General features: G+C 41.3%; 2 protein-coding genes across 3 annotated transcripts in view; both read right to left on the reverse strand.

Annotated features, from left to right (window-relative positions):
* LOC127556273 (zinc finger protein 91-like) overlaps positions 1-20,685 on the reverse strand; it is a 132,143-nt gene that overhangs the window by 27,368 nt on the left and 84,090 nt on the right. The gene's annotated exons all lie outside the window — the stretch shown is intronic.
* The window catches only part of LOC127556272 (zinc finger protein 91-like), a 90,143-nt gene continuing 84,158 nt past the window's right edge, over positions 14,701-20,685 (reverse strand). The window contains exon 3 of the mRNA XM_051989325.1: positions 14,701-19,731. Within this exon, the coding sequence (XP_051845285.1) occupies positions 17,156-19,731 (2,576 nt within the window). The 3' untranslated portion in view covers positions 14,701-17,155. The remainder of the gene's footprint in view (positions 19,732-20,685) is intronic.

Consider the following 20,685-nt stretch of genomic DNA (forward strand, 5'->3'; position numbering starts at 1 on the left):
ATGTCTTTCAGTTGTGGAATCTAGGACTGATGGAGGCATTCTGAATGAAAATATTCCAAGAGAACCACCATCCACCCCATCAAGTGACTACCGAACCACCCAGAAGGAAGACCTTGCTTGGACACCATGTTTCTGGGGCATGGGGGAAACTGAGTCCATAAGTTAGAGATTCAACAGCAACAGAGAAGCTTCCACTACAGGTGGGGGAAGTAGTGCTGGGGTAGCAGAAACAGTAGTGGGGAGCAGCCCAGCACTCCTCAACTCCTGGTTAAAAAAAATACCAGGGGACCCCTCTATTGTGGGTAAAGAAGCAGGTCTGGGTGCCATCTGGCAGAGCTGTCCACCATCACCCAGTTCCAGGATGCTAATCTATGGAAGATAAGAGCAGCCTCAGGGCTCTCTGTCTGCGTCAGGAACAAGGAATAAGTTTCACAATCATAACCCCCCAAATTGAGGGGGGCTCCCTTCTAACCTTTAACCTAGAATATTAAGTCTTCAGTGGAATAAACCTCGGCAGGAGGTCAAGACCAAGGGGAAGCCAGCGCTTCGGTCACTCTGATCTAACAGAACTAGCAGGCTAACTGTGACAGAATCTAGAAATAAGCTACAGAAACTCAACCACATACAGATTCAAACTAGATCAGAAATTTTCAAGAAGGCGGTGATCGGACTTTCCTCTGTTTATAACACGTTGGTGTAATTATTGAAAACTCACAGATTTATGTTTAGAAATATTGCACATATTTAACCTATACCAGATGGCTTGTTCTTTTGAAAAAGTGGGATGGAGAGAGAGAGAAATCTGGAACACAAGGTTTTTCAAAGGTTAATGTTGAAAACTTATCTTTGCAAGGGAAAGGGACCTGTATGTGCCAAAATGTTTGTAGCAGCCCTATTTGTAGTGGCTAGAAACTGGAAAATGAATGGATGCCCATCAATTGGAGAATGGCTGGGTAAATTGTGGTATATGAATGTTATGGAATATTATTGTTCTGTAAGAAATGACCAGCAGGATGAATACAGAGAGGACTGGCGACTTACATGAACTGATGCTGAGTGAAATGAGCAGAACCAGGAGATCATTATACACTTCGACAACGATATTGTATGAGGACATATTTTGATGGAAGTGGATTTCTTTGACAAAGAGACCTGAGTTTCAATTGATAAATGACAGGCAGAAGCAGCTACACCCAAAGAAAGAACACTGGGAAACGAATGTGAACTATCTGCATTTTTGTTTTTCTTCCCGGGTTATTTATACCTTCTGAATCCAATTCTCCCTGTGCAACAAGAGAACTGTTCAGTTCTGCAAACATATATTGTATCTAGGATATACTGCAACATATCCAACATATATAGGACTGCTTGCCATCTAGGGGAGGGGGTGGAGGGAGGGAGGGGAAAAATCGGAACAGAAATGAGTGCAAGGGATAATGTTGTAAAAAAATTACCCTGACATGGATTCTGTCAATATAAAGTAATTATTAAATAAAAATTAAAAAAAAAAAGAAAACTTATCTTTGCACATATTTGGAAAAATAAAATACTATTGAAAACTCACAGATTCTCAGACTGGGATAAACATTAAATAAGACTAGAAGAGGAAAAACTGAGAAAAGAAATGAGAGCCATGCAAGAAAATTTTTAAAAGAAAATTATCAGCTCAGCAAAAGAGATAACAAAAAAATAACTGAAGAAAATAGCCCCAAATGGTAAAAGAGATATAAAAGTTCACTGAAAAAAACAACTCCTTAAAAATTAGAATTGGTCAAGTGGAAGCTAATGATTCCATGAGACATCAAGAAACAATAAAGTGAAAAAAGTAAAGAAGAAAAAAATGTCTTGTGGAAAACAGATCAGAGAGAGGTAACTTAAGAATCATTGGACTACCTGAAAGCCATGAATAAAAAAAGAGCCTAGATATAATTTTTTCAAGAACTGCCTGAATATCTTAGAGGACATAACACAAATTCAAAGAATTTATAAGATGTCTCTTGAAAAAGATCACAAAAATGAAAATTCCCAGGAATATTAGAGCAAAATCCCTGAACCCAGGCCAAGGAAAAAATACTGAAATCAGCCAGAAAGAAACCATTCTAATACTGTGGAGCCACAATAAGAATCGCTAAGATTTAGCAACTACTACAAAAATGGAATGGAGGGCCTAGAATATATTACAGAAAGCAAAAGAACATATTAATAGAACTAGCGTTTATAGATTCAATGGTTTACACCTCTTAAAAGTCATTAAAAATCATTTAATCACATCCTCTCATTTCTGATTCTTTTATATTTGTCCTTGTCTTTTTAATCCTATTCCTCCTCAAAAGTTTTTGTTTCGGATAACTACTCTCCTAATCTATCTTCCCCTTTAATCATCCCTGCTTTTCTCTTTGCCCTTTTCCCTCATTTTCTAATGGATATAAGAATTTCTGTATCCAACTGTGTCGGGTCATAAAAACTTCACAGATAAATAGAAACATTAAATGAATCTTTTGGAACCTATGAAGAGTTGAACTGTGAGTTGAAGAGTTGGATTAGGAGGACAAATTACTTTAGGCACAGAAAACAAGTAGCCTTCTCAAGGGCAGGAATGCAGGAAAGAATGTAGGATAGACAAGGAACAAGTTTTTCATTGGGAATGTTCATATGGGGAGGGGAGTAACGAGAAATCATGCAAAGGGCTAAGGGAGAGGATGTGATGGGCTCTAAGGTCAAAACCAGAGCTGAACGCCATAAGTGCACACCCCCTCTAGGAGGAGGAGTGAGGTGGTCAGAACTTTCTGAGAAGGCAAAGCCGGGAAGTGGGCAGACCCATCAGAAGGCTGACTTCTTTATTCCAGGTGAGAGGGGATCCTCAGTGAGGGACTAATGATGCTTTTTGATGGATTCAGCTGAGAAAAGTGCCACGTGAGCTGTGTGTTGGTCAGGAAAGACGAGTTTCGTGCTCCTTTGGGCCTTTTCTTATCTGTATGAATGAGAAGTCCTTGGGAGATCTGAGGAGTCTTTGGAAGGCCTAGAGCCCGTGGGAGGCCTGTGCCTCACTTGAGCACTGCTTTCTGATCATGAAAAGGATGGTCTCCAGAAAACAGAAGGTCCCTCTTTCCCTTGCCCAAATCTTAGCTCCTCTGTAGGTCAGTACCTGGATATTCTGAGCTTGGGAGGGAGGTGACATGCCTGCCTGTCAGGACTCCCAGAGTGAGAAGTCCTCTCCTGCTAGAGAATGGACCAGAGGGCTTTGAGGTCCCCTCCAGCTCTGAGGGGTTGGCCCTGGTGGGCTAAAGAGGGGACAAAGGGCTGAGGGTGGCAGAGGTCTAGAGATAAATGGGGAACAGCCATGCTCGAGGTTATGCTCCATGCTCTGCAAACTAGGGGGAATGACTACTTGTGGGAGGGAGACACAAAGAGGATGCTGGTCCAGATGCAGGTGCACGTGGGTGACTCCTATGGGTTCTGTCCTTCTCTTAATTTCTGTGGTCAGCTTCTCACCCATGGTGCCCTGCTGTCTTTTGCTCAATCTAAGGCTATGAATTCTACTTTATTGGAAGCCACCCGTGGGGCACTGGAAAGAGCCTGGGATTTGGGGATCAAAACACCAGGCAATTCTGGGGCATCTAGGTGGTGGAGTGGATACAGTGCTAGCCCTCAAGTTAACCCTGATTGTCTCCCAAAAGGCAAAACAAAAAGAATGCCAGTTCCTGGGTGACCTTGGGTAATGAGCCCCTTCTCCTTCATGAGCACCAATGTGCCCCTTCAGTAAAATGAAGAGATGTGATTAAATCATTTCTATAACTCTTAGCCAATCTAAACCACTGAACCACTGAATTATGGAGCCTAGTGCTTCCAATCATATTTAATGGTCTTAAAAACCATTACATATTGTAGTAAATATTCTATATCTTATAACCATTCCCCTCTCTGGGGCATCCCTTCATCCTACATAAGTTAGGAGGTCACTTCCAATCTTGACCTCCATGTCATGGAGTCTTACACTGAAGATCTCACACAGAATGGCTTCTTTCTCCCTTCATTTTTCCTAATCCTTCATAAGCTAGAATATAATCATTTATTCTAAGTCATTCCTTTTACAGATGATGGAGATGAACCCCAGGGAAGTGAAGGGACAAAGGACCTGGAGCTCCTAAGAATCCTCTGGCTCATCTAGGCCGACCCTCCCAACAGAGCCAGAGAAAATGAGACCACGAAGTAGGGAACTCCCCATGGACACAAGGGCATGTAGGATCAGGGGGTATTGGGAAGCAACTAATGATGTACTTCAAGATATAACCAAAGGCCCTCTTCCTGCAGGAGAACCTTGTCCCTTTCCTATGACTGTCTGACTGGAATGCTCTGGACCCTCTCTGCGATCTTTCCCAGGAGGATACAGACCTCTATCAATCCTGGACATATCTCATTCTTGCCTTTATTTCCTTAGCAGAATTATCAAATCAGACATCAAATTTTTCTCGTAATGTTATGGAATATTATTGTTCTGTAAGAAATGACCAGCAGGATGAATACAGAGAGGCCTGGAGAGACTTACATGATGATGCTGAGTGAAATGAGCAGGACCAGGAGATACATTTCAACAATGATAATATATGAGGATCAATTCTGATACACGTGGCTCTCTTCAACAATGAGATGAACAAAATCAGTTCCAATTGTTCAATAATGAAGAGAACCAGCTACAGTCAGCAAAAGAACTCTGGAAAATGAGTGTGGACCACAACATAGCATTTCTACTCCTGTTTTTGTCCGCTTGCATTTTTTATTTCCTTCTCAGGTTACTTTTGCCTTATTTCTAAGTCCGATTTTTCTTGTGCAGCAAAATAACTGTATGGATATGTATACATATATTGTGTTTAACACATACTTTAACATATTTGACATGTATGGGTCTACCTGCCATCTAGAGGAGGGGTAGGGGGAAGGAGGAGAAAAGTTGGAACAGAAGGTCTTGCAAGGGTCAATGCTGAAAAATTACCCATGCATATATCTTCTAAATAAAAAGTTATAATAAAAAATTTCTCTCATAATTATTTGTTTCTCATGTTTTCCATGTCATGAAAATCACATTGAAATTCCACCATTTTCACGACTGCCCAAAGCTTAAGTCATGGCAGCAATTCCCATTGCTCTCACATTTAAGAATTGGGGCTGGGGGCGGGGGAAGCCTGCTATGGAGTACAAAGTGACAGCCACAGGGCTAAGCACTTTACAAAAATATCTCATTTAGTCCTCACAATGACCCTGAAAGGTGGGTGCTTTTCCCTGCCCCCCCCACCGGCTTTCTCCACAAAACAACTCGCAACACGAAGGAAAGACCACAAAGTCTTTCCCGCTAGGATCAGGTAGGTACCCACCCAGGTCCTGGGTCCCTTTCTGCAGATGAGACAAATGAAGCTTCTGCTCCTTCTAGGCATTATGGTCTCCAGAGTTAAGAGAACAATGGTGGAGCTGATCAACCAGTCAACCGAGATCCAGTGCTACCCAAGGGGAGACAAAGACAGGAAGGAAGGCACTCTTGTCTTCCCTGCCTTCTCCAAGGAGACTTTAATTTTAATTTAATCCTTTAGGGAGGGGAAATAGGAGACTGGGGAAAGGCCATCACTCTGCTGTCCTTAGAGAGAGATGGTACCAGGTTAGTATTACATCTCAGCTTTCTTAAGTAGTTATTGTCAGGGATGTCGTTTTGAGGTTCACACTCTTGATCAGGATTTTCATTAACTGCGGAGAAGAGTAAGCAGGACCCCAAACTTTATACATTAAGGCTTTACTCGCTTCCAACCAACTCTGTACCAGACAATATAGAGAGAAGGGGCTGTCCCTGGAAGAACCCTGCATCTCCCCCAACGGGAAGCTCCCCAAGGTCTCTAAGGTGTGGACAGGCAGTTCAGGAGGGACACTGTCAGAGCCGCTCATTTCGGTTTCTTCCCAGTCTTTCCCCCAGTGGGGTGGGGTTAGCTTGGAGTGGGCTTAGCCACAAGCATCTTCTCTCTCAAGCGGGCTAGCCCAGGGCACCCAAAGCAACATCAGGATGCAGAGCCCTCAGAGAGGCCGAAGGAGCCTGAAGACCTCGCAGGGCACAGCTAAAAGCTTCAGAAAAGGTCCAAAGAGGCTCGATCTCTCTTCCCCTCACTCACCAGCTCTGGGACCCTTCTCACACAGGCCTGGGGCCCCGATCTCATCACCGAGCCTAGGCCTGAACAAATGGGCTTTGCTAGGGTCACACGTGGGAGTCCACCTGGGACTGAACTGGCCTTGGCTTATTTTTTTTTGCACACTTTTCACTGGTTGATCCCTTCACTATAAAAGTACAGATACTTATGTTATTGAATTCTCTGAAAGGACTGGCATCCATTAGTCTCTCTCTCTTCTCCAAACTTCCCTTCCTGAGATACCCCAAAGTTAAGGACTTGGGACTGCTTCTGATTTCAAATAGAAAGAACAAAAGACTTTCCTTAGAACCACCAATCCCCAAGTGAGATTAAGTGCTTCAACAACTGTTTCCCTTTAACATATTTATAATAAAATCAACATGTATTCTTCAAAATGGGCTAGTTTGTCTGTGTTTCCACTAAGATTTTATTTCCTTCCTTGTTTAAAAAAATGCTTCAATGATCTATTCTTCTTTTTCTGCATGAGTGGATATTTCTTCCAGGTAGTTAAAATAATAAAAGGGGGTCTTCTATTCTCTTCAACTCCTCTATCAGTTTTGTTATGAGTCATCAATCAAAGTTAGGGTGGTGATCTTCTGGCCTGCTGTTCTTGACATTTCCCATTCCAGTATTCCCAGATAGTCTCCCTCACCCCCTGTGCTCCCACACTGACCCCTTACCTACCTTCTCATTCTTCCTTCTTTGACTACTGTGTCCAGAGCCAGACCATGTCTGAGACAGCTTTCTCTCAAAATCCTTCCCAGTCCCACCAGCTTAGTTCCATTTTCTTCTTCCAAGACTCAGAAAATAGGACACACTCATATTTTATGTGAGTGACTTACAGAAGCTGAGACTAAAGTCAACTCCATCAGAGAACACCCTGGGAGAACAATCATTCCATGGGGTCCAAATTGAAGCACCCCCCCCAAAAAATTACTCCATTTCTGATGGGGAATATGGGAAAAGTAAGAGCCAGAGAATGAGTTAGCAGGTAAAGCAGGAGAGTGAAATGGGAGAAATGAATAAACATTAGAAGTTCAAAATGAAATTCATATCTAAAGAATATGGAAAAAACTTGAGCCAGTGGTCCAAGCTTACAACAGAAAATCCATACCTTTAAAAAGTCTTAGAAATGCAGTGGCTATAGGCAAGTATTTACTCTCAATTCAAGTTTTATTCAAAGTATTAATAAAAAAGAGATGCTCATAAATGTAGCAAATGTGGGAAAGCCTTCACTCAGTGCTCAGAACTTGTTAAGCACCAAAGAGATTGAAGCTGGAGAAGAGTTTTGTACCAGACATGAGAAATGGCAAGCATTTGATTGAAAGTTCTGTCCAGAGGACACACTCTGGAGAGAACCTAACATACACAATGAACCTGGGGAAAGTGTTCTCAACAGGCCATCCTGTGCTTCCAGTCACGAGAGCAGCAAGAGGGAGAACTGGCATTTTCTCTGCTCTCCACAATTTCTGAATTAGGACCTAAGGTCCTCCTCGGAACCATTCAGCATTTGGGGATAGACCCTGCAGACCTTTTTCCTTGGACTTCTGAGACTCTCAGCCATCATGTTTCTTCCCTTGTTGCTACTGTGACTCCTGTCTAGCACAGGGGATATCCATAAAGGAATGAAAGGAGAGGACATGCACTCAAGTGGAGATGACTTTTGCAAGGAATCTGACTAAAAAGGGGGAGAGGGTAACTAAGATAGGTGATGGGGATGATATCGTGAAGTTTTCTGAAGGGGGAACTTGGGGCCTATTTGCAGGAAACGAGAAAGAAAAGGGGGGAAGGTCTGAGGATAGAAGAGGACAATCTCTTGGAGGATAGGTAAGTAAGTGGCAAAAAAGAAAAAGAAAAATAAATGCATCACTAAAGTTTTAAAGCACAGGAGGGAACAAGAAGAGGATCTCATGGGAAAACCCACTAGTAAGTCAATTTTGAAAATGGAAAATAAAGTCAACCAACTAGAAAAAGAGATCCAGAGTTTTAAGGAAGAATGACTCTCTGAAAATTAGAATTGGGCTTGGGGAAGCTGGTGAAGTTATGAGAGACCAAGAAATAATAAAATAAAATACAAGGAATGAAAAAATAGAAGAGAATGTGAGATATTACATAAGAAAAATGAGATCTGAAGAACAGATCAAGAAGAGAAAACAAGAATAATTGGACTACCTGAAAGCTATGGCCAAAAAGAAAAAAGAAAAAGAAAAAAGAACCTAGATACAATAATACAAGAAATAATCAAAGGAAATTGTCCTGAAGTGATAGAACAAGAGGAGAAAGAAGAAACAGGAAAAAAAAAAAAAAAACACTGATCACCACCTGAAAGAGATCCTTCAAGGAAAACATACAGGAATATCACTGCTAAACTTCAAAACCTCCAGATCAAAGACAAAACTTTACAAGCAACAACAACAAAAAATTCAGATATGCTGGAATTACAATTAGAGTCACATAAGACCTATCACTGGCTACAATAAAAGATTTTCCAAAAACTGGGACATTATAATATCAAAAATTAAAAAAAAAAGTTGGTGTGTGACTAAAAATATTATATCAAGCCCAATTAAGTATAATAGTGAATGAAAAAAGATGGATATTCAATGAACTGTCAGTTTCAGGATTTTGTTGCAAACAAATTTTGTTACAAATTTTCAATAGAAAATTTAACATGTAAGAGCCAACATCAAAGACTAATGTCAAGGGATTCAATAAAAACAAAATGCTTGCTTTATCCATGGAAATGGTCTAAGATTATCATTAGTACTTGGGTAGTCCAAAAGAAAGATTGGGAAGAGTTGAGTACAATGTAATTCTAAAAATTAAAACCATTTGGAAAAGGTAAAAATAGTGATTATGCTATATGAATGAGGTATGATAGCAAGAATCAATACAGGGGAATCAGATTGGAGAGGAGGGCTGGTAGTTCTGAAATCCCATTCACATGGAGAATAGGTTAAAGAAGAAACACTACATATATATGAAGAAGAATACAACAGCCTCCAAAATCTATAAGGAAACAAGAGAGGAAGGGGAATAGGATAAGACAGGGTATAAAAGGGGAGATAGATAAGGTGTGTAGATTGATAGGAAAGGGATAAAGAGGTACGGAAAGAACGGGAGGAGATTCTGGGAGGGATCAGTAATAGCATGGCAAGATAGTAGATAGAAAAGAGAAGAGTTACAAAGGATAAGAAACGAGATAATGAGCATATATGGGTGTATATATGTTTATGCATACATGTGTATATATGTATGGATATGAATAAATAAAAATTCATTGTTATATAAGGCATGCTCAGGGTCATAACAATTTTTTCTTTTTCTATTTCATTTTTTATTTTCTTTTTAAGTTTTAAATTTTTTTTTGTTTTTTTTTAGTATATGTAGTTTTTATTTTTAACATTATTTTAATCATTTCATTAAATATTTGTCAATTGCATGTAAAATATATTTTTTTAAATTTTGAGTCATATGTCCAAAGGGCTATTAAACTGTGCATACCCTTTGAACTAACAATACCACTACTGGATTTATATCTCTAAAATTTTTAAAAATTAAAGGAACAAAAAAGAAAAGAATACATATTTTTCCTAGGGTTCTGGGTGTTTTCTCTGGAGAACTCTTAGCCTAAGAGGGGAACTTAGGAGAACCACAAAAAGGATCAGAGCCCCAGTCACTGAGTCCTTCTGAGCCTGTTTCCTGCTGATCTTTTCTACCTAAATCATTGCTTTCTCAGGGCTCAGACAAGCAGAGGGTCTGCCCTGACAGGTAATGTCTGGCACAAGCCTTTCGAACTTATGACTAAGATCAGTGCTCAGAAAGTTCTTGTTTCCTTCCTAGGAGGCCAGAAAGGAATCAGAAAAGTTGAACCACTATCTCAAGGAGATCCCACCCCAGTTTCTGGCCATGATTAGACCAAATGCAGATAAAGTCAACAAGTCAAGTGACTTGACTCGAAATAAACTCAATAATGAAAAGTTAATTTTCTTAAAAAGGACCTACTATCACCTCCAGAACCCTATTTTCTATTAACTTTCTCGCAGGGATGCTTCCTTCTTAGACTGGGAAATCTTATTTGCCAACTCCTTCTGCCTCCAAAACCATTCCCTTTCTCTCTGACAAGGTCAAACTCCTCTCTCACGCATTTGATTCTCCTGTTCCTTTGGCCCTTCCTTGAGCAGGTAGGGTTTGCTGCCCCAAAGGTGGGACCACACCTGTCCCTTCAGTAACCTTATTCTAAAAGGGATGGATCCAGAAAAAGCACGCCATTCAGGGACTTTCCAATTCTAGCTAGAAAAACTTTGTTTTTTGTTCTCCCAATTACAAAGGAATGGCGGCAGCAGTTACCCTTCAGAGCAGAGACCAACTACCCTAAATGTAACAACTGTCCCTAATTATTAATCAACCCCGTGAGACCCCTAGGTGACAGTGCATAGAGTGCCAGGTCCAGGGTCAGGTCTTAAGTTCAAATTCAACTCTTTATTTACTGTGTGAATCTGGGCAAGTCACTTCACCCTGTTTTGCCTCAATTGCCTCTTATGTAATATAAGCTAGAGAAGGAAACGGCTACTCCAGTGTCTTTGCTAAGAAAACCCCAAGTGGTGTTACAGAGAGTCAGACATGATTGAAAGGAGTGAACAAGAAAAGTTGGGCCACTGTCTCTAGGACATCCCATCCCAGTTTCTGGCCATGGATTAGACCAAATGCAGATAAACTCAATGAGTCAAGTGACTTGACTCGAAATAAACTCAATAATGAACAGTTCCTTCTTACAGAGAGTCCATTGATCCCGAGAGTGATTCTCAGAAAGGAGGACTCATGAACCAATTTTGGTCCAGCACTCCAACACGACTGGGAAGATCTCTTTGCAAGAGGGTTATGTATCCTTAGGATCTCCTTCCTCCTGGTCATGCATCCCTTTATTATGGAAGATTCACTGACTGTAAAGTCAACCAATCCCTTAGTTTCATACCTCTAAACACAGAACAGAATGGAAGACAATAAAACAAGCCCCCCTCCAAAAAAATTTCAAAACAAAACTGAACATTACTTTTAGTAGATTGAAAATCTGAAAGCCACGGGGTTTGTACAATGCCGTCGGTAGCTAGGAGCAATTAAGCTCCTGTTCCAGGGCTGAGCCCCCAGATCTAGTAAAAAGCACTGAGATGAGGAGGACAGGTTACCATCCGGAGGACTTTTAGGATTCAACATGATCTCCTTTTCCACCAAATACTGCTTGTATATATCTATGCTAACTGGCTCAGTCTAAGTGCAATGTTGAGACTGGTAGAAGACAGGCAGATTTACCAAGTACCTTTTCCTTTTTCGCTTTTCTTTCAGGAGCAATTTCTTTCAATTGGTGAATTCCTTCCATGGTCTTTTTTGTTCTCTTTAATAGAGCTGGATGGTTTTTATGGATGAATTCTTAAAACACACTGCCCAGACTTATTTATTTCACTTTGGTTTCCAGGGAGTCCAGTAACTCTTAAATAATCTCGACCCAATTTCCAAATCAGTTGGATTTTGATTTTGATTTCACATCTTACATTTTAATCGTCATATTGAACTGTTTTTTTAAATTGTATTCTAATATCTTTTTGTTGTCTCATGGAATCACTGATTTCTGTATGGTCCACTCTAGTCAGGGATTTACCACTTTCCCTTCCAGGCAACTTATCTGCCTTCTAATTCTTCCAAGAAAGTTTTGTTTCATTTCTTCTTGGCATATTATCATTGGGGAAAAGCGGTATTTTCCTGGAGCCTCGGGTTGCATTTTTTATGGAATTGGATTTACAATAACTGTTGGCACTTGTGAGTATTTTCTTTAACTTAGTCATTTCACCAGATGTAGTTTTTGAATTGGAGAGTCCTACCACGGGTGGGCTCCATTCCCCTCCCCTTGCCTTTTTATGTGGATTAGTCAGACCTGGCTGTTTTGCCCTAGATTCACCAAGTTCCACACAGGTCCCATTAGCACATTTCTGATCCGTTTACCAAAGAATCTCAGATTTATTTGTTCCACCCTAAACTTTCTTTCGGGGCAATGAGAAAGCACAGTGAATAGTTTCCTCATCTGTAAATGAGATGGAGAAGACAATGGCAAAGCACTCCAGTATCTTTGCCAAGAAAACTCCAAACGGGGTCACGAAGAGTTGGCCAGAACTGAAAGGAATGAACTACAACCACCAGCTCCCTGCCAACCTCCAGCTACCCACTGGATGTACTCAACTTGCACAAAGCTGGTTCGGCATCCTTTCCTCCCCTCCCCCTAACTACCTGGTGGCCACCCCCATTCTTCTGGACGCCAGGCTCATTATCCGGGGGGGATGGCTGACTCTGCAGTCTCTCACTGCTCCACTGATAACTCCGTTGGCCAGCCTGGTCATTGCAGCTATGCGAACTCTCTCCTCCCTGCCTCTCTCCTCTTTGTTCCAGGACAGCCTCTCATCGCCTCCTGTACCACGGCAAGCATCCTGCCTCAAGGCTTTCCGTAGTGCAGTCCCTTCTCCACTCCCTATCAAAGTCATCTTTCTAAAGCACAGATCTGACAGGTCATCCCATATCGCCCTCCATTCTTAAACCTGTTTCACTAAGAATCTAAGATAAAATCTTCCGCTTGGCTTTTAAAGCTCTTCATAAGCTGGCCCTGCCCGAGTTTTCCAGTTTTCTTACATTTTACTTCTCTGCACAACCTCTACCACTCCTCACATAAGACACTCCATCTCCCCAGCAGGGAGTTTCCACAGGGTCCCCCCTTCCTGGAAAGCTCTCTCTCTCTTGTCTCCACCTCTTGGTGTCCTTCAAGTGCCAGCTACAATCCCACCTTCTGCAAAAAGCTTTTCCTAATCCCTTTTCACTGCGGTTACCCCAAATTATCCTTTGTGCATCTCTCTGGATTTTTTGCAGACCAGGTAAGCTGCTTGTGGGCAGGGACGGTGTTGGCCAGTGCTCTGAACCTCCAGTCCTAAGCAGAGTGCTTTTCACACAACTCATTCACTGACATCCACTCTGACCAAGGCTGAGCACAGAGATCTGGGAAGCGCCCACCTACAGATAGTTCCTGAGCCCGTGGGAGCTGACAAGTCCACACAGTTACTTAGTACAGAAGCAGGACAGAGCCGTGGGGGACACAGGAAGTAATTGGTCTTGACTTGAATGAAGATGCTACAGAAGAGACAAAAAGGCAGGAGGAAAAGAAGCGGACAAGAGACTTGCAAATCTAGAGGGGGAAAGTATCTGGGGAGGGTGGTCAGCAAGAAGCTGGGAGAGATGGGAGAGGAAGCGGAAGCTCCAAGAAGTGAAGGACTGTTCTACAGGTTTACACGAGCGGAGTGACAGCTAGCTGGGACAGAAGGTTCCAGTGAGCTGGGTTTGGGGGATGGGGAAGCATTGGAGGAGGACCCAGGAACTGGGGAGAGACTAAAGATCTGAGGGAGAGAGGGGCAATAGCAACATCAACAGGCTGGGAAAGAGAGGAGGAAGAATGGAATCAAAGATGCAGACACAGGAGATGGTGATGATGTCAATGACATGTCTGATGGAAGCAGGAGAAAAGAGGGGGCTTTTGAAAGTGGTCTCAGTGCTTCTGAGCAATATGGAACAGGGGCTTCCTTCTACCCCTGAGAACCGGCCACACTACACATGGGGCAGGTCGTTTTGTTGACTGTCCAAACTTACCCCTACAAAGAAAATGTTAAAAAATGCCATTTGAACTTCACCGTGTATCCCGCCTGTCATTCTTTCTCAGGGAGATCTAGTGCCTTTCGATAGGAGTCTTACCTGAAGAAGTTTGGGGAAGGATTGCTAGAGCAAAGAAAAGGTCTAGAATGGCTGCCATGGTAAATGGGGGATGTGGCAAAAGAAAAATCATCCAGAGTCCCTGCAGTGTGGGCTGGGCAGTTGTCTGACTCAGGAGGAACAAAAACTGTCTGATCTTGGGACTCGAGGGTCTCTGGCCACTAAGGCAGAGGCTGCCGGGCCGGCTTCTCGGAAGGCATCCGGGATCTCGAGTTCCTCCCTGAGGCCGAACAGGCCGGGCTGTTGCACTTAGCTGAGTCCTGGGGCCTTCAGGAACAGCCAAAACACTACACGGCAGAGAACAAAGCAGAGCACGAGAAAGGTAAGGGATTTTCCCACAGCCGCGCAGCTAGAATCTGGAGAGCTGCATTCAGACTTCCACTGGGACGTTCTTGTAATTTCTATTTGTGTTCCATCTGTTTGTTCTAAGACTGGATCCCCTTGTCTCCTCCAGGCTGGAAGGACAACAGCCACTCATGGGCCAGACCCAAATGGCCAGGTTATCCCTCCTTGGAAGCGCTCTACTCAGGGGCTCTCTCTGTTTGTGGGACCAGCCAGCTTCACCCTAGCCCCAAAGCAGGGATTGCAGGCGTGTGCCATTAAGCTTGGCTTTTACTTTGACTGCAAGATCTAAATTAGATTAGAAGTTCCTTGAAGACAAGGACCATCTTTTACTTCTTTTTGTATCCCCAGCACTTAGCACAGCAGGTGCTTAAAAAAAGCATACTGACTGATATTTCTGCCAAACCTTTTAATTTTATTGTACATCATATATACCTTGCAAATACATTAACTTCAAAATACAAACGCCGTCCACTTTAAATGCTTCTGCATTTCACATTTTTCCCAACAAATCCTTCCAATATACATAGTTATCATTGCTACTCTATAAAGACAGTGTCCTGAAATACATCTTTTAAAGTAACAAGACAAAGGGTGCCCTCTTTGGCAGTGTGGTTCTTTGCCTGGATTTAATTCAGAGCAATACCACTGTAGGACAATATATTGTACTGAAATAAGTGCTGTATATTAGAACACAAATATAATTTATTACTTCTTTAAAAAACTTGTAATTCATCGTTCCTACTACCTCCATTTCCCCCACCCCAATCTAGTCAAGCAAATCAAATACAATACAGAAAAGAAAGTCCTCAATAGACAACTACATGGGTAAAATCAATACAACACATTGGTCACATCCAAAAACAAAATATAGGTCTCTATTGCAAGTTCATCACCACCTCTCTGTCAAGAGCTGAATGATATATTTTCTCTTCTTTTTTCCGGACTGGTAATTGATCTTTGCATTGATCAGTTTAAAAGTCTGTCCATGCTGTTTTTCTGAATGATACTATCATTGTAAAAACTGTTCTCCAAGCTCCATTTAATTTTTTCTTCATTAGTCATAGAAGTCTTCCCAGTTTCTTCTAAAAGATTCTATTTCATCATTTCTCATGGCACAACAGTATTGTTTACATTTACAGATACAATTTGCTCAGCCATTCTCCCATAGGAAGGGAGACACTCTTAGTTTCTACTTTGTCCCACAACAACAAAAAGCTAATATAAACAAGTTGGTACATCAAGATCCAAGGTCTCCTTCCCCCCCCCCTTTTTTTTATTTGTTTAGAATATAAACCTATTAGATGACATTATTCACTTAAGAATGAGACACCTCTTTATGGAGATGAAGAAGTAAATTTCCACACAATACAATATCATCAATGAATATAGTCTTATTGAAGCTCTTTTTCATGCGATGGATAAGCAAATGAGTTGTGTTAACAGGCAGAGCCTCTGTACGTGATTCTTTCAGCAACTCCAGACATATGAAAAGTCTTGTGTAGTAAACTGTAATCATGTTTTGTGTGGATGAGTGACAGTGATCTCAAGAGCTACAAGGTAAACACTGCACGATACTTCTCATTATTCAGACACTAATATGTTGAGATTGTATTTTAAAATCATGCTCAATGACCTGTTTGGACAGTTTGGCATAGGGGATTCGTGGGAAGGTAAGCTAAACACATTTATTAAGGAGCTAAGACATAATGTCCTCTGTGGAAAGTATTAAGGGGGAAAAGGAAGGAAAAAAGGAAGGGAGGAAGGAAGAAAGGAAGAGAAGGAGGGAGGAAGGAAGGAAATAAGGGAGGGATAAAGGGAGAGAAGGAAGGAGGGAGGGAGGGAATAAGTGAGGGAAGGAAGGAAGGAAAAGAGGGAGGGAAGGAGGGAAGGAGAGGAAGGAGGAAAAAGGGAAGGAGGGAAAGAGGAAGAAGGGAGGGAGGGAGGGAAGGAGGAAAAGAGATGGAGTAATGGAAGGAGGGAGAGAGGAAGGAAAGGAATTAAAAGGGAGTTGGAGGGGAAATGGAGGAGTGGAAGAGAAAGAAAAAAAGAAAGAAAAATTAAGAAGCAAAGGAACAAGGAAATAAATTAAACAAAGAAAGAAGAAAACAAAAAATAAGTCTTTGCCTCAAGGAGTTCACAATCTAATAAGGGAAACTGTACAAAGAAGCTAAAGAAATAGAGGAAGGAGGGTACTTGTGGGAACGTGATAAAATGTCAATTCTGAGCCACCGAGCTCTTAATATAGTTGTCATTTGTTCTGTTATGGTAAATGCTGAAATTAGACTTCAGTTCAAGGCTGGCCTTGGATACTGGCTGTGGGACTGTAGGCAAGTCACTCAGCTTTCTCATCTGGAAACTGGCAATACTAATACTACCTGCCTACCTTACAAGGTTGTTGTGAGGATCAAAAGAGACAAGCTTTTTGTCAACCTTAAAGGCCATAGAGAAATGTCAGCCCTTGTCACTGGGCTTTTTTTTTTCTTTTCTCAGTATGAACTAGATGGTGAACAAAGTGTGAGAAGTCTATGAACATTATCCCCTGCTTCTTGACTCTTATAAAGCTGCTCTCCAGTATGAATTTTTTGATGACATAGAACAGGTCCCATAATCATAATTATAAGGCTTTGCAGTAGTATGATTCATCTGGTTTTAAACAAGGTCTGGAACCATCAAGACTTTACCATTTTCATTTCTTCCTAAGAGTTCAATGAAGTATGAATCATCTGATGTTAAGTTGGGGACACTAACTAAAGGTTTCCTGCATTGATTATATTCAGAATTATTTTCTCCAATATGCATCCTTGGATATACATTAGGATCTTGGAATAAAGGATTTCACAATGCTGCTAATTTGTTTCTTCAGAATGAGTCTTCTGGTGCCTGATAAGTACTGAGTTCTGAGTAAATGCTTTCTCACATACCTCACATTTATAAGGCTTTTCTTTAGTATGAATGCTCTGATGCTTGAAAACTCCGGATAACTTTTTGAATGCTTTCCCACATTCATTACATTTATATGGTTTTCCACCAGAATGGGTCTTTCGATGCTTAATAAGGTTTGAATCATGATTGAAGCCCTTCCCACATTCCTTACATTTATAAGGCTTCTCTCCGGTATGCGTATTCAGATGTTTTTTTAAGTGGAACCTCTGAGTGAAGGATTTCTCACATTCCTTACATTTAAAAGGTTTCTCTCCAGTGTGAATCTTCTGGTGTCGAATAAGGTTCGAGCTCTGCTTGAAGGCTTTCCCACATTCATCACATTTATAAGGATTCTCTCCAGTATGAATTCTCTGGTGCTTAACAAGGCCTGATCCATGACTGAAGGTTTTCCCACATTCATTACACGTATATGGCTTCTCTCCAGTATGGATCATCTGATGTACAATCAAGTTTAAGCTCCGAGTGAAAGCTTTCCCACACTCATTGCACGTATAAGGCTTCTCTCCAGTGTGAATCCTCTGATGGACAATAAGAGCTGAACTCTCAATGAAGCCTTTCCCACATTCACCACATTTGTAAGGCTTCTCTCCAGTATGGATCATCTGATGGGCAATAAGACTTGAACTCAGAATAAAGGCTTTTCCACATTCGTTGCATTTATAAGGCTTCTCTCCACTATGGATCCTTTGGTGTTTAACGAGGACCGAGCTCTGACTAAAGGCTTTGCCACATTCGTTACATTTATAAGGTTTCTCTCCAGTATGGATCCGTTGGTGTCGAACAAGATCTGAGATGTGACTGAAGCTTTTCCCACATTCATTACATTTGTAAGGCTTCTCTCCAGTGTGTATCATTTGATGTGAAATAAGATTTGAGCTCTGCCTAAAGGCCTTCCCACATTCATTACATGTATAAGGCTTTTCTCCAGTATGGATTCTCTGGTGCTTAACAAGGGCTGAGCTTTGACTGAAGGCTTTCCCACATTCATCACATTTATATGGTTTCCCTCCAGTATGAATCCTTCGGTGCTTAATAAGATTTGAGCCATGACTGAAGCCTTTCCCACATTCTTTACATTTATGAGGCTTCTCTCCAGTATGTGTATTCAAATGTTGGTTTAGGTGGGACCTCTGGGCAAAGGCTTTCCCACATTCGTTACATTTATAAGACTTCTCTCTCTTATGAGTCTGCTGATGCAAAACAAGGCTTGTGCTTTGAGGAAAGATTTTCCCACACTGGTTACATTTATAAGTTTTCACTCTACCATGGATCTTCAGGTGTTGAGTGAGCTTTGATAATTGAGGATAGCCTTTGCCACATTGTTCACACTTATAAGGCTTTTCTCCAGTATGAATCATTCGATGTGTAGTAAGACTTGAGCTTCGAATAAAGGCTTTTCCACATTCATCACACTTATAAGGCCTCTCTCCACTATGGATTCTCTGGTGCTTAACAACATCTGAGCTCTGACTGAAGGCTCTTCCACATTCGTTACATTTAAAAGGCTTCTCTCCAGTATGGATCCTCTGGTGCCTGACAACATCTGAGCTCTGTCTGAAGGCTTTTCCACATTCATTACATTTATAAGGCTTGTCTTCAGTGTGGATCTTCTGATGCTTGACAAGGCCTGAATTATAAAAAAAGGCTTTCCCACATTCACCACATTTATATGGCTTCTCTCCAGTATGTATCTTTTGATGTAAAAGAAGGACAGAATTTTTAGCAAATGCTTTTCCACATTCATTACATTTATAAATATTCACTCTGGTATGGATCTTCTGATGATGAATGACCTTTGGAAAGCTAGAGAAGGCCTTCCCACAATCTTTACATTTATAACACTTGTCTCTAGTATGGATCCTCTGGTGCCTAACAAAATCTGAACTCTGCCTGAAGGCTTTCCCACATTCATTACATTTATAAGGCTTTTCTCCAGTATGAATCTTCAGATGTTTAGCACGGCTTGAATTGTAAATGAAGGCTTTCCCACATTCCTCACACTTATATGGCTTCTCTCCAGTATGCATCCTTTGATGTAGAAGAAGAACTGAATTTTGAGTAAACGTTTTCCCACATTCATTACATTTATAAACATTTCCTTTAGCATGGATCTTCTTATGTAGAGCGAGCCTTGAGAATCGAGGGAAGGTTTTCCCATATTCTTTATATTTATAAGGCTTTTTTCCCATGTGAATCTTCTTGTGATTAACAAAGGTTGAGCTGTGACTGAAGCCACATTCTTTACACTTATAAACTTTCTTTCCAGTTGGAATCTTCTGCCGTTTAATCATTCTTACCTCACTCTCCTGTTTTGCTGGCTGACGCTTTTCCAACTTCTCACCTTCCCCAAATTCCCCAGGCGTAGAGTAATAAAAGTTTGCCCTTTTGAGTCTTTCAACTTTCACCAATGAGGAGGATTCTTCACCTATTATGATCTCCTTTGGAGTTGCCTCTTTGTTTTTAGTCCTAGGCTCCAACTCTGAAAAAGATTGATAGAAAGTTTGAATGTTCCCAGTTCTTAGAGCTGGGAGAAAAGAAATTGGGGGTGGGGTAATGCACATGTACATCATACCCAGATGCAAGAGTCGCATGGTACTGAGGGCCACCAAACCTGGTGCGACGATCTGTGGAGTCAATGAGCAAAGGCAAAGGAGAGCTAGAGAGCGAGAGATGGGAGAGGGACTGATGTGGTGTCGGTGTAAAGTGAAAACAGATGATGGAGCATACCAACTAGTCAGATTGGAACAGGAGGTATTCCAAATACTAGATTAATACCTGTAACAAAGAGGTTAAAAAAAAAAAAAAAAAGGCAGCTGGGCGATACAGTGGAAAGAGTACTGGGCCTGGAATCAGAAAGGTTCATCTTCCTGGGTTCAAATCTGGCCTCGATATTTATTAGCTATGTGATCTTGAGCAAGTCATTTTACTCTATTTATTTCAGTGCCTCATCTATAAAAATGGAGAAGAAAATGGCAACCCACTCGAGTACCAAAGACTGCCGAGAAAAACCCAAATAATGTCACAAAGAATCACACACAACTGAAAAGATGGAAAAAACAACAAGGAAAAAAAGATAAGGGAAAAAGAATGGAAAGAAAATATCAGAAGGAGAGCAAGGATGAGGGAAGATCAATTAGATAGGACCAAGTCTTACTTGCCTCAAAGATAAGAGCTTAATGTGGTACTGAGAGAAGAAACTTCTTTGAAGTTGGAATCAAATCCCAGCCTTTACTTTCTATCTTTGTGAGGATGGGCAAATAACTTTGTCTCTTTTGGGCGTAGTTTCCTTATGTGCAGAAGGAGGATACGGGGAGGGAAGATCTCTTACTCTGTTCCTCTGCCATTGGGACCATAAGTCCTAATTAACCACTATCATCAGATGAGGTATGATTACAGGGCTGGACATTTTGTCAAATGCTTTCCATAAATCACA

Source organism: Antechinus flavipes, chromosome 3 (genome assembly GCF_016432865.1).
Source record: "Antechinus flavipes isolate AdamAnt ecotype Samford, QLD, Australia chromosome 3, AdamAnt_v2, whole genome shotgun sequence".
NCBI lineage: Eukaryota > Metazoa > Chordata > Mammalia > Dasyuromorphia > Dasyuridae > Antechinus > Antechinus flavipes.